Genomic DNA, 14736 nt, shown 5'->3' on the forward strand with positions numbered 1-14736 from the left:
TGTGTGTGTGTGTGTGTACTTGATACCCCTCAGTTGAGAAAACCTCTAATTCAGACTGCCTGTGGGCAAACCTGTGGGGGCCTTTTTCTAAATAATGGTTGATGTGGGAGGCTCCAACCCACTGTGGGTGGGGCCATCCCTGGGTTGGTGGCCCTGGGTTCTATAAGAACGAGGCTGAACAAACCAGTAAGTAACATCCCTCCATAGCCTCCCTCCAGTTCCTACCTTGAGTTTTCTCCATGATGGACACTTTTCTCCCCCAACTTATCTTGGTGTTCATCACAGCAATAAAAATCAAACTGGAACAGTCATCCTTGGCTAGATAATAAGCTAGAAGAGGCTAGCCTGGGCTACATGACACACACACACACACACACACACACACACACTTATTAAAATGCTGTAATGAATCCTGTGACTCAAGGGTTGCCCAGGGCTCCCTACCTTCATGATCTGAGAAATTCGATGGTCCCTGCCCACTGGGGACACGTGGGTGTCACTGATGTTGGTTCCCCCGGGCTGAGCTGACTGGGGAACAGGGCTCCTGCTCTCTTTCGCTCCTCCCTCTCTCTGCTGTGTCCCACTTAACACCTATGAGTTGGCCCAGGTGAGAGCCAGGCAAAGTGGGGTGCAATGCTGCCACCTCTAGATGGGAGGCCAAAGCTCAGCCCCGTGTGGGAGGATGGGAAATCTGGGGAGGATATCTCAAGCTCTCTGAGCTCAGTTTCCCTCGCTGTAAGCAGGAAGCACAGAAAGAGGTGTGCTGTGCGTCCAAACTCTCCGCTCAGGCTGCGAGAACTGGGCTGTGACATAACGTCTGTTGCGCAGGCTGAACTTAAGCCCTCCTCTGCTGCCTCCTGGGGACCTGAGATCACAGGCTGGTGCCACCAAGCTTCCCATGACAACCAGCTCAGGTTGTGCACTGAACATTGTTATGTTAAAACAGGGATCTGGGGCTGGTAGCCCTTGGCCTGGGACAACCAAATGGTTTTTGCTTGGTGAATGACTCTGTCTGGGTGAATTAATTAATCCCAGTGTTTCAAGCCTGGGAGACTTTATGTAGAATCCTAAAAGTTGGCAAGAAAGCTGGAGAGAGGGAGGGGGAGGAAGAAGGAAGGAAAGAAGGAAGGAAGATACCCAGCTCAGCCCAGCTCAGCCTAGCCTGGGGCAAAGGCTTGTCTGTCAGCCAAGATATGTGAGAGACTAAGTCAAGAGGATCACAAGTTCAAGGCCTGCCTTGGAAACTTAGCAAGGTCTAATCTCAAAGAAGCAAAGACAGGGTTAGACCATGACTCAGTGGTAGAGTACAAGCCTGGTGTTTGTGAGACTGGGTTTGTAGCCCCAAATAGTAGTGAGAAAGGGGCTCTGCAGAAGCAGGGAGAATGGGCCCCATTCCTATGTAGAACATTGGCCTGAGTGGTCTCTGTAGACAAGCTGGGGGAGAGGGGTCACATTTTGCCACAGTCTCCACCACTCCCTCCAGTCCTACATCTGCTCTCTTCATGTTCCTCGCCTGGCCCAAAGCCACAGCTCCCAGTTTTTACCTTTTGTATCCAAGCTGGGAAAGGTCAGCACCTGCCAAAACCACTCAGCCTTCATCATGGTCCTGTGCTTCCCCTCCCTTTTGCTCTCTTCACCACTACCATCATCATCACAACCACCACCACCATCATCATCATCATCATCATTACCATCATCTTTATCACCTCCATCAGTCATCTATCATCATTGATCCCCTGGGTTCCAGGTCCCGCCAGAAATACTGTCCCTCCTCCAGGACACACATACTCAAGTCTGAGCAGCCTAGGTCTTGGTGCCACCTTTGACCCTTGACCTGGCTCTGCATGTGACCCTGGACAAGGTACCCCGGCCCAGGCCCAGCCCAACATCCGCATCGGCCCCCACAGAGCCCAGCCCACCTGATGTTCCATCCCAGGGAACCGCTTCTCCACACACCGCTGGAGCTGCTTAAAGGCCAAGCGCAGGGCAAGTGGGCAGCGCCCTGCAGAGCCCACGATGGCATCCACAACGGACCCCAGGTACCCGGTCAGCAGTCCCAGGCTGGTCTCCCGCACCTGCTCCTCCGTGGGCGTGCCCTTGAAGGAGATCCTCCTGCAGGAAGCAGGCAGCAGGCAGGACTTCCGGTCAGATCACCCCACTTGCTGCCTCAGAAGCTCTGCCAGCCACCACTCCCTCACACCAGGCTTCCCCACCAGCCTCACTCAACCTTCATACCAGCTCCTCCACCAACCCCGCCCTCCCCTCACTCCAGGCTCCTCCCACCAGCCCTGCCCTCCCCTCACTCCAGGTTCCTCCCACCAGCCCCGCCCTCCCCTCACTCCAGGTTCCTCCCACCAGCCCCGCCCTCCCCTCACTCCAGGTTCCTCCCACCAGCCCTGCCCTCCCCTCACTCCAGGCTCCTCCCACCAGCCCCGCCCTCCCCTCACTCCAGGTTCCTCCCGCCTGCCCCGCCCTCCCCTCACTCCAGGCTCCTCCCACCCGCCCTCCCCTCACTCCAGGCTCCTCCCAGCTGCTCTGCCCCGCCCTCTCCTAACTCCAGGCTCCTCCCACCTGCCCCGCCCTCCCCTAACTCCAGGCTCCTCCCACCAGCCCCGCCCTCCCCTCACTCCAGGCTCCTCCCACCAGCCCCGCCCTCCCCTCACTCCAGGCTCCTCCCAGCTGCTCCGCCTTCCCCTCACTCCAGGCTCCTCCCACCTGACCCGCCCTCTCCTAACTCCAGGCTCCTCCCACCTGACCCGCCCTCCCCTCACTCCAGGTTCCTCCCGCCTGCCCCGCCCTCCCCTCACTCCAGGCTCCTCCCACCCGCCCTCCCCTCACTCCAGGCTCCTCCCAGCTGCTCTGCCCCGCCCTCTCCTAACTCCAGGCTCCTCCCACCTGCCCCGCCCTCCCCTAACTCCAGGCTCCTCCCACCAGCCCCGCCCTCCCCTCACTCCAGGCTCCTCCCACCAGCCCCGCCCTCCCCTCACTCCAGGCTCCTCCCAGCTGCTCCGCCTTCCCCTCACTCCAGGCTCCTCCCACCTGACCCGCCCTCTCCTAACTCCAGGCTCCTCCCACCTGACCCGCCCTCCCCTCACTCCAGGCTCCTCCCACCTGCCCCGCTCTCCCCTCACTCCAGGCTCCTCCCGCCAGCCCCGCCCTCTCCTAACTCCAGGCTCCTCCCACCTGCCCCGCCCTCCCCTCACTCCAGGCTCCCAGCTGGAGCTTGAACACCAAGAGGGGAGTCACATCTCAGAGTCTTTCGATGTGGCTGTTCCTCTGTGGCTGTTCCTTTGTCCGGGAACGTGCTGGCAAGCAGCTGTCACCTTCACAGAATGGCCATCCTCCCACCCCCACCCCTGTCACTCGTGGTTACAAACTCTAGCTCTGGGTGTCTTCAGCAAGGACCTGTCAGATGTTCCAAACTCAGGGCCTTGGCAAATACTGTCCTGACTGCCTGGTGTCCTCCAGCCAGAAGTTCTCAGTCCCTATGTCCAGCACATCACCCCTGCCATTGCCCTGTGTGGCTCTTACAGTGACTCCTGCATATCTGACTCCTCCCATCTAACGGACTTGGGAACCGAGGCCCATCAATGTGACTTTGCAAGCAGGTGACAAACCTGAGATTAGAAGTCAGGGCGGACTCTAGAATCAGAGGTCCTCAGTGTTTCCCTCCCCTACGAGGGCCTCTGAGGTGCGTGTGGTCACCATGGGTCCCCTGGGACTTTCACACATAACGCTACTCTTCTACTTGGAGCTTGGGTTCAAATTCCCACTTTGCAACTCCCCAGTTCTGTGACCCCTCAATGTTGAGGCCTGCACCTATGACCCCCTCCCCAGAAGTGAGCTCCCCTCGATGCTGAGGCCTGCACCGGGGATGGTCAGGAGGTGTGGGGGAATCTCTTAGCTCCACTATTGTCCAGCACAGAAGCCGGCCCTCTAACCGTAGGAAAGAATGTTCTGGAAAGAAAGGAGGAGGGGCCCACAGGGATGTGGTTTTTATTCACAGCCTAATGCTTCCCAATCTCACAGAAGATTCTTGGGACCCACTCTGCAGACAACCCCAATGTGGGCCTCTTCCAGTCTCACCCTCTCTTGAGCTTTACACACAGACACGCCCACAGCACTCCCCAAGTGTCAGGCCAAGTCACAGGGTGTGAGAGAGGCAGAGCCAGGATTTGAACTCAGGGGTCTCTGAGTTTCCCAGTCCCACCCACAACAGCCCGGGGGGAGGGCAGCAGCCCACAGGCTTGGAGGGTACACGTGACTCCCTAGGCCAGCGGCAGCTAGCGCAGGGAAGCCTGTCTAGCTGAAAGCCTGGGCCACCCCGCCTCGCTCACCGGGAGCGGTTCAGGTCCATCTTGCACGGGTCCAACTCCATATATTTCTTCTCCTCGAAGATGCGGCTGATCACCGGCCTCAGGACCTCATGCAGGTAGCGCATGCCCACGAGCTGGGGGCAGGGGCCACACGGAGCGGCTAAGGGTGGCAGGGAACACCCTGGGCTGGGGCGGGGGAGGGGGGTGTGCAGGGAGATTTCAGAGCCAGGCCAGCTGTGTCCAAGGGTGCCGCCCAGGGCTGAAGCCAGGGACCTGCCACCAGCACCCAGCTCAGCCACTTGAGGCCAGCAGGCTCTGAGGCCGCCGTGAGCAAGGGAGGAAGCCGCTTGCACCCAGACATGCCAGGTCTCTCTACTCACCTTCATGAACTGTTCCATTGACTTGGATGCCAAGGAGTTAGAACGGAATAGGGTGTTGGGGTCATCTGGGAGGTTAGGGAGATGTGTTTGCTGGGGTGGAGGGGGCTGGACCCAGGTCACCCCACTCACCCATGGTGAGGATTTGATTCTTTCAGCCTCAAGAATCAGGAAGAACCAAAAACGTCAACTTCATTCACAGCTTAGAAGCCCAGAGTGGGTTGGCAAAGCTGCCTTGGGTTGCACAGCACCCGAAGCTGGACCTGAATCCTCAGCCCTCCAGGAATCCCAGCATAGACTCCCCAACACGTAAGAGTCATCGAGGGACCCTATTTCTCCCCCCGCCCCGGAGATCCTCTGCAGACCCTTTCTTGAGTTGTGGCATCTGGGACCCTACGGGAAACTCACTGGTTCGAGCCACCTCACGCCTTGTAAGGTAATCTAGAAAGGGCCCAGCCTGGCCCCGGCCCAGGAAAAGCTTCACCAGCTTGGTGGCAAGGTCCTGACGACAGTCCCCAGAGGCCAGCTCCTCTAGCAGAGCCAGGGGGCTGGAGGTGTCCTCCTGAGCAGGGACAGGAGAGCAGACAGGTGACCCAAGGTCCCAAAGCACAGCATTCCCTGGTTCCCCAGGAAGGGGACAGAGCTATGCCCCGGACCCAGCAGGCACCAGTTGCCACGCCCACCTCGGCTGGCCCTTGCACAGACTCCAGAAGCAGTTCCATGAGAGGCTGGTAGTACTGGGAAGGCAGGACCCGGTCCTCAGTGAGGCGCACCTTCAGCCGCAGGGCACCCAGGTTCCCCCTAGATGGAGAACATAAGGAAGGGGATGTGAGTGCAGGCTAGCCCAGATTTGAGCAGACCATAAGGAAGGGGATGTGAGTGCAGGCTAGCCCAGAGTGAGAGACTTGAGCACAAGAAGGGGCAGGAGTCACAAGGGGAAGACCAATGAGAGCAGAAAGGACAGGAATGAACAGGAAGAGGAATGGGACGGGGGAGGGGGAGGCAGTGTGTGGAGTTGCCACAGTGGAGGCCATGGCCGGGTGTGCAGACACACACGGGACGGACAGAATGACAGGCGTAAGCAAAGCACGGGTGCTGTGGGCACAAAGTGGGTAGTCAGGTATGTGAATGGCGTAGACAGGAGTAACCAGGGAAAGAATGGAGGGGCAGGGGGCTGTGTGGTCAGTGTGCACAGACATTGGCGGCCCAGCTACAAAGGGTGGTAGCAAAGGTCTCGCCTAGCACAGCCAAGGCCCTGGGTTCAATCCCTGACACTGCATAATAAAGCAAGAGATAAAGCAAGGGCAGCCTGAGGAAACCCAGCATTCCGTCCCACGCTGGGTGGGCCAGCCTGTCTGCCGAGAACAGATGGAGCGCTGTATAGACCTGCAGAAACACCCTGGGGGCACGTGACTAGGGGGCCACTGGACGGTGAAGTGTCAGAGGGACAGGGCAGGCTGGGGCCAGCACCCAGAATAACCTGCTCACAGGTGGAGCCCTCCCTAGGCACCCACGTTTACCCAGAATCTTCAGCTCTAGGAAAAGGCAGGAGACGGAACCAGCCATTGGGTGGCTTCTGCTGGAGGGTCTGTGGGGTGAATTCCACCTGCAGGAGACACACAGACCTCAGCTGGAGGACCTGTCCTGCCTGACACAGGGTTTACCCAGCCCGGGAGGGAAGAGCTTGGACCGCCATCCAGGGGTGTCATGTGGCCAGCCAGGGTCCACTTCATCCTCTCTCTCAGGGGCAGTTAGGGCTTCCAGGGGACACTTATAATTGAGAAAAGCCTTGGTGAGATGGCTCGTCCTGGGACACACGGTGTCCCAGTGGTGAGCACAGTAAGACTGTCACAGCCACAACCTCAGACAAGCCTGACTACCATCTTTCCAGAGCAGAGCCAAGAGCCTCCGGGTCTTAGCAAGGCCCCTACACTGCTCCAGACCTCACTTAACTCATGCACAGATGGGGCTAGTGACTGTCAACAGCACAGGGTGGTAGCCAAGTGACATCAACGTAGATGGCTTTAGGCTCACCCTGTAGCCTTCGGCAGGTCACTACATCCTTTGGCTGACCCAAGGACAGTGAGACTCCACTACCCAGGCTGACCATGGTACTCGAGGCAGCTGAACACCCACCCTCTGCCCCCATCTTGCCTGCCTGCTTGTTGGAGACACTGGGGAGCTACAGAGGGCGTTCGTTACTGAGAAGGACGCTCACCATGCCCAGGAAGTCATTCTTGCCCACCATGTCCCAATCCCAGAGTTCCACTCGCAGTGGGGACGTGGTCCCCGGAGCCTCTCGCAGTTCCAGCACCTCATCCCAGTGTGGGAAGCGGGTCTTCTTGATGGTCTAAGGGCCGGAAAGAGCTGTGAGTAGGAGGGGGGACCAGACCGGCTCCACCCACCAAGGGGTATTCCACTCCCGCGGGGGGGGGGGAGCTCACTGCTCACCGAAGTTTCCAAACTGTGGCTGCCCCAGAACACACGAGCAAAGGGATCCGATGTGCCAGAAATGTCCCGGGGAGCCAGATCCCTGGGGATAGATGAAGAAAAGGGGTGTGTGACCACGGGCCCTCGAGGAAAGAGAGTGCAAACTAGATCATTCTAATGGCAACGTGGTATCTCCAGGGCAACAAGCCTGCCCATCACACGGGCTTATACCTAGTCCTCACTGGATTGGTGCGTGCATCACAAAGCCCAGCAAGGGAAGACACAATTGGGGAAGAATGCCTCAGTTTCCGCAGAGTTCCTACACCTGGAGCTACAGGCACAAATTCTAAGCCTGACCATGCATTCACTGGCTGGGTGATTTTAGAGAAAGTCTCCTCTGCCTGAAGGTCAGGGGCTCACGCCTTTAATCCCAGCTCTCAAGAGGCAGATGCAGATGGACCTGAGTTTGAGGCCAGCTTGGTCTACAGAGTGAGTTCCAGGACAGCCAGGGCTACACTGAGAAACCCTGTCTCAAAAATAAAATAAAGGAAAAGAAAAGAAAATAAAGAAAAAAAGAAAAATCACCTCCACTCCTGGGGCTTAGTCCAAAAAATAAAGACAATAACAGATCAAGTCACAGAGCCAAGGGTCCAATGACATGACACAGGCAACTTATTTAGCAAAGCACTCTGATCAGATCACTTATTCATTCAACAAACACCCATGCCCACAGCTTGCTTAGGAACAAAGGGTAAGCAAGAAGACACAGACATCTTGCCTGCAGTTGCCATGACAACTCAAAGCCTCACCTGTGACAGCTTCCCCATACCCCCTCCCACTTTTCAAGGCCCCCAAACCCAGGAACACCCCACCACCACCACTACCAGGAGCTGTTTCTTCCTCAGCTTGTTTCCCAGCCATGGAAAGCCTTTGGTTTCCTAGGAACCGACACAGTTGCTAAGCGACAGCAATCGGGGGGGGGGGCCTCTGCTGCTTACAAAGGATCCTGTACAGCCTAGTGTCTGGGGAGGGGTCATGGGCAGAAGAGCTGAGCTCAGACCCCTGTAGATGATCCGCTATCTGGTTCCTATCCTCCATGTATCATTCCTCATCCCTGCTTCTCAACACATCCTGGACCAGGATCCAGAGGTGGCAAGAGAAGCTCAGAGAAGGCAAGGAAGTGTCTTACAGTCACACAGCAAACTAGAGCTATGGATGGTCCTTAATGTCCTTAGTGTGTGGGGGTAGAACGGGAGGGGAGGTAAGTGGAGGGAGGAAGAAGGAAGATGTAAGAGATCAGAAGGATGTGATTGGAGGGCCAAAGGAGGAAGTAGGGAGAGACACCAGATGGAAGATGGATGTGTCTGGGCCAGTCTCTGGGTTTTACTGGTCCTGGGTCTGGTGACTTTTTAAAGGTTTTCCTCCGTCGCCCTTCCTCTCAGCCCACAAGACTCCAGCGTAGTTAAGCCATTAAAAATTAATGCCTTTAATCGCAGCACTCAGGAGGCAGAGGCAGGCAGGTCTCTGTGAATTCGAGGCCAGCCTGGTCTACATAGTGAGTTCCAGGACGGCCAGGGCTACACAGGAAGATCCTGTCTCAAACAACAACAAAAAAGAATTAACCCTGAGATTAGAACACTAGCCTTGGGCCATGAGATCTATCTTGTCCCGGCTCACAGAGACACTGCCTGACTTCACCCTCTGGGTTCCTGGACCCATCATGCCTGAAGTACTCACAGTCACTCTGGAGAGCTAATGACAATCTGCTATTTATTACTACTGTGTCTGTGTGTGTGTCTGTATGCCTGTATGTGTGTGTATGTGTGTATCTCTGTATGCCTGTATGTGTGTGTATATGCATGTGTGTGTATCTCTGTATGCCTGTATATGTGTGTGTGTGTGTATCTCTGGATAGTGTGTATGTGTGTATGTATGGTGTGTGTGTATCTGTCTGTCTGTTTGGTGTGTGTGTGTGTGTGTGTGTATCTGTCTGTCTGTGGATGCATGCACATGTGTGGAGGTCAGAGAACTTTCTAGAGTTGGTTCTCTCCTTCCATTGTGCATTGCTGGGATCAAACTCAGGTCATCAGGCTTGGCAAGTGATTTACCTGCTGAACCATCTCTCCAGCCCTAGCTTGTTAAAATGTAACTATTACACACACACACACACACACACACACACTCACACTCACTCACTCACTCACCTATCTGCCGTTCCCAATATACAGCTGATTGTCCTTGGTCCATGACCACCTGGGTTAAGAGTTTGCTTTTGCCAAGCATGGTGGCACAGGCTTTTAATCTCAGCACTTGGGAAGCAGAGGCAGAAGAATCTCTGTGAACTCAAGGCCAGCCTGTTCTACAGTGTGAGAGGGTCAGGGCCGCCTAGGTAACATAGAGGAACCCTCAAAAATAACAAAAGATGTTGCTTTCTCCCCCTGAAAGCTGGCACTTATAAGTCTGTTGTTTAAGAACAGGGTGGGCAGGCTGGAGAGATGGCTCGTGGTTAAGAGCACTGAGTGTTCTTCCAGAGGTCCTGAGTTCAAATCCCAGCAACCACATGGTGGCTCACAACCATCTGTAATGGTATCTGATGCCCTCTTCTGGTGTGTCTGAAGACAGCTAAGGTGTATGCATATATATAATAAATAAATAAATCTAAAAAAAAAAAAAAAAAAAAAAACAGGGTAGGTGAGGGGGACCAAGAAGGACAAGAAGAAGGACAAGAAGAAGGACAAGAGCATCCCCACAGCCACCAGCTCTCCTGCTCATTCCTGGCGTGGGGTTTTAGTTCGTTGAAACAGGGCCTCTTATAGCCCAGGCTAGCCTAAAAGTGTCTGCCTCCCTAAGGATGACCTTTAACTCCTAATCCTCCTGCCTTCACCTCCTGAGTGCCGGGCTTAGAGATGAGTATCACCAGGCACAGTTTAAGTGGTGCTGGGGATAGAACCCAGGGCCTCAAGCATACTAGAGGAGCACACTACCGACCGAGCCACACCCAGGCTCTTGCTCTTTTCAGAGCCCCCGGCACACCTGGCCTGCCTCACGTGGCAGCGGAGGCAGCGGCCCCGAGCATCCTCCAGTAGTTTCACGGCCAGGCAGACCTCACCCTGTACTTCCGCGTCTGGATCCACTCGACTCAGGTTGATCCAGCTGTCGATCCCTGGAGGACACACAGTGTTTAGGAAGAGCCTGACACGCATTAGGGTGTTGTGTCATCTCAGAACCGTCACTGATTATGGCTGTGCACAACATGCAGTCAGCCCCATGTCAGAGGAGGAAACTGAGGCACGGAGACTAGCTGTCTCCCCTTGACCCACAGCTAGAAAACAGCAGAGATCAAGTCAACATGGGCAATGCGGCTCTGGGGCTGATTCTGAGCCTCAGGTCATCCTGGAACATGAATGGCACACACACAAACAAACACACACACTCACACACACACACACACACAGACACACCCACTTACACACAGATACACACTCACACATAGAAGCACACTTTAACACACACATAGAAACATACACTAACACACACAGACACATACACAAAGGTACACCCACACAGACATAGACAGACACACACTCATGCACACTCACAGAGAAACACACACACCTTTCATCATACTTTGAAACAGTTATTGAGGGCTGGAGAGAAGGCTCAGCGGTTAAGAACACTGACTGCTCTTCCAGAGGTTCTGGGTTCAAATCCCAGCAACCACATGGTGGCTCACAAGCATCTGTAATGAGATCTGATGCCCTCTTCTGGTGTGTCTGAAGACACCAACAGTGTACTTATACATAATAAATTAATAAATTAACTAATAAATAACAAATAGCCACTAACTTCTGACTCCCACTGTAACTAGGGGAAGCCTGCTTCCAACCCAACCCCTCTTTGGCAAACATCTTTCCCTCCCCATTTGTTTCTCTCTGGTTTTGTTTCCATACAGGGTTTTGTATGTAGCTCAGGCTAGCCCGGAACTCCTGCTTCTCCCACTTCTGAGTGCAGGAGTCACAGCCTCGGCCAGCATGCCTGACTTGATGCTTTAATAATCTCCGCTGCCCTTTTAGCTCTTTAAACATCTGGCTTCTTAAAGCACCTGTAGCTGTGGCTGGCGTGATCAATGGACAGACTCTAGCGTCACCTGGAAGAGAGGCCTCCAGGCACACTGGGGAGGGATTAGCTAGATCAAGGTTACACACCTGTAATCCCTGGGGACACCCTTGATTACAGAACTGTGGTGGGGAGACCCTTGATAACACGGGTGGGTCCATTCCCTAGACTGCAATCCTGGACCCTCCAAGATGAAGGAATCCAGCTGCACCTGAGCTGTCCACTCAGTCCGCTCTGCTTTCTGACTGTGGGTGGGATGTGGCCAGCTTCCTCTGCTCCTGCTGCCTCAACCTCCCTGCCACAACCAACTGCTCTCTGGACTGTGAATAGAATAAATCCTCTCTCCCTTAAGCAGTGGCTGCCAGAGTCCCGGGGAAGAAACTAAGACCATGACACCCAGAGGTCATTGACACACTGACACACCAAAGCAGTGGTTCTCACCCTGGGGGGTTCAAACAACCCTTTCACAGGGGTCACATATCAGACATCCTGCAAATCAAATCAGATATTTGCGTTGTGATTCATAACAGTAGCAAAATTATACTTATGAAGGAGCAACAAAAGGAATCTTACGGTTGAGGGTCAGCACGACATAGGGTCACCGTGTTAGGAAGGTTGGGAATTGGGGCTCTAAGGTCTTGCTGGGTTCTGATCCCTTTATAGCGGCTAGAGACCCTCAGACTGACTGCTCCCTTGTGTTGGGTGGTCTCTGAATTCTCGCTCTCTGCAAACCTCAGGGAGTATGTCCCTCTGGGGATGGAAGGGTTCCTGGGTCACTATCTTCTCCCTTGACCGTGAGTCCCTTACTCAGATGTTTTCATCAGGGAAAGTCGTGATCCCTGGCCGGCTTCCTCTTCAGCCCCTGACTGAGTAGATATAAGGTAGAAATAAGAGATTTTCCTTCTCAGGATCATCCTGTCTCGGGGAAGGGGGGCATTTCTGAGGATTGTGCGCCCCCTTCCATGTTGAAGGACATAGAAGAGCCTCCTCCTCTCCCCAGCACCCCCAGGTCCAGGAATCTACCATTTTCTGTCACTTGGTCATCACAGATAGCTCACTGATCTTTTGTGTCTAGCCTTGTCCTGATGTGACCAGATCCCTTCAAAGCTGCCACCCTGGCTTGTGACACTAGACCTCCAATCTCTTCACTGCCTTGATTTAAAAAAAAAAAAAAAACCAACAACAATGGAGGCCAGGCATGGTGACACACATCTTCAGTCCCAGGAGGCAGACACAGGTTTATGAATCAAAGCCAGCCTGGTCTGTGAAGTGAATCCCAGCCATGGCTACACAGTGGGGCCCTGTCTCAAACAAAGGCACAAGCAAGCAACTGTCAGTGGCCCTCAGAGCCGCAACAGGAACACCTAGAATCCAATGTTCTGAGACTGCAGTTACAGACCCTCTGGGTTGAGTCACAGGCAGGTGATTGGAACTGAACCTTTGGAGCTGAACTCTGACCTTTGGAACTGAACTCTGACCTTTGGAGCTGAACTCTGACCTATCTCTAGAATAGTGGTGTTTCTTTTCTTTCTTTCTTTCTTCCTTCCTTCCTTCCTTTCTTTCTTTTTTCTTTCTTTTTTTCCCCAGACAGTAACCTTAGCGGTTCATAGACTAGGCTGGCCTCAAACTCAGAACCCAGAGATCTGCCTTCCCAGTGCTGGAACTAAAGGCACATGCCACCACCTCCTGGCTGTGGCACTCACTCTTAACTGCTGAGCCACCTCCCCAGCCCCTGTGGCTCTAGTATAATAAGGAGCAAACATGAGGATGGGGCATCTTGGTGACAGAGACATTGATTGGTTTCCAGCACTAAAAATAGCAGTGATGATGACGATGGTGATGGTGATGGTGGTGGTGATGGTGGTGGTGGTGATGATGATGATGGTGGTGGTGATGATGGTGGTGGTGATGATGAAGATGGTGGTGGTGATGATGATGATGATGGTGATGGTGATGATGGTGGTGGTGATGACGATGGTGGTGGTGGTGATGATGATGATGGTGGTGATGATGATGTAATGAGTAAATGAGGTCTCGCTGCAAGGTTACCCTCACGAATGCTATGATGACAGGCATGTACCCCAAACACAGCTTGGGAAGCCACTCCTACCAGCATATACTCTCCTTGCTGATACTCCCAGCAGTAAAGTGTGTATGTGATATCCCTCTACCCCACCAAGATGAGGACAATGTCCCCTGCCTAGCGCCCACAGGTGCCCTCTCCTGAGGCATCCTTCTTTCCTTTGGCATTAAAAACTCTCAGGGTCTGAGATGTATTAAAAAGAACACATACGGTGCCAGGTGGTGGGGGCTCACGCCTTCAATCCCAACATTCGGTAGGCAGAGGCCAGCCTGGTCTACAGAGTGAGTTCCAGGACAGCCAGGGCTACACAGAGAAACCCTGTATAGAAAAACCAAAGCAACGACAACAGAACACACCCAAGAATGTACGTCTGATGCAATGAATAAACTTCAGTAACTCCCAGGAGTTTCTCTGACTGACGGGACCTGAAGGTGTGACATTGCTAGTGAGTGCCGGGCTGTTTGCTGCAACTGCGTGAGCTGGAAACGCGTTGCCAACACCCCAGATGCTTCACCAGGGAGCCTGGCATGATGGGACATTGCAGAAGAATTCAGTGACTCCAGAACTCGGAAATCCTTCCAGCACGGTTACGTAAAGACCTAAGGACACTGAAGCTGCTAGGCACAGAGGCGAACGCCTGCCGTCCCAGTGTGCCTTACCGCCAGCCTGGGGTACCCTGTCTCCGCGGTAACGGGCCGGAGAGACAGCTCACACCAGCTGCTCTTCCAGAAGCTCTGGGTTCTGTTCCCAACACCCCTATTCACAGTCATCTGAAACTCCAGTTCCAGGGGATCTATCGCCCTCTCCTGGCCTCTGCAGGCACTGCACACAAGATGCTCAGACGAGCCAGCAAAACACACGTAAAAGAAAAATAAACAAAAATTTAAAAATACACGATGAGGTAAGAAAGGCAACTAGGAAAAAGCAAGTGTAGAGGAATACCACGTGGACTGAGGAAACCCATGCTTACACACACTCAGACACACACACTGGTGCACATACACACTCATATACACACAGACATGCACATACACACATAGAGTATAACAAGATAGCATGTGGGCTGAGAAAAACATACTCACATGCACTCACACAGATACACACACTCATACACACTCACATACTCAAATACACACGTAAACACAGAGTGTAACAGGATACCACGTGGGTTGAGAAAACCAATGCTTACACACACTCACACAACACACACATACTCACACAACACAAACACACACACACACACACATACAGTACAACATGGTGAGCTCAAACCCTGGACACAAACAACCTTGATCCCAAGTCCTGGTTGTCACAAATCCTTTGTGACTGTGAGCAAATCCCTGAACCCTTTAGGCTGCTGTCATGGGGAAAACATGAGTAAATAAAGGTCCCCACCTTAGAGGGGGGGTCAGCA

At 53.9% G+C, this 14736-nt stretch overlaps 1 protein-coding gene across 3 annotated transcripts in view; it reads right to left on the reverse strand.

Annotated features, from left to right (window-relative positions):
* RASAL1 (RAS protein activator like 1) overlaps positions 1-14736 on the reverse strand; it is a 31906-nt gene that overhangs the window by 10307 nt on the left and 6863 nt on the right. The window contains exons 6-14 of one of the 3 annotated variants that reach the window (XM_080941366.1): positions 10157-10286; positions 7145-7226; positions 6912-7043; positions 6214-6299; positions 5377-5494; positions 5102-5255; positions 4697-4761; positions 4338-4450; positions 1920-2112 (exon numbers count right to left, since the gene is read on the reverse strand). In XM_080941366.1, coding sequence (XP_080797492.1) covers positions 1920-2112; positions 4338-4450; positions 4697-4761; positions 5102-5255; positions 5377-5494; positions 6214-6299; positions 6912-7043; positions 7145-7226; positions 10157-10286 — 1073 coding nt within the window. Of the gene's footprint in view, positions 1-1919; positions 2113-4337; positions 4451-4696; positions 4762-5101; positions 5256-5376; positions 5495-6213; positions 6300-6911; positions 7044-7144; positions 7227-10156; positions 10287-14736 lie in introns of those variants that run through there. The other 2 variants (XM_080941367.1, XM_080941368.1) reach the window with 2 other exon arrangements.

The sequence above is a fragment of the Micromys minutus genome, assembly GCF_963924665.1.
Source record: "Micromys minutus genome assembly, chromosome: 29".
NCBI lineage: Eukaryota > Metazoa > Chordata > Mammalia > Rodentia > Muridae > Micromys > Micromys minutus.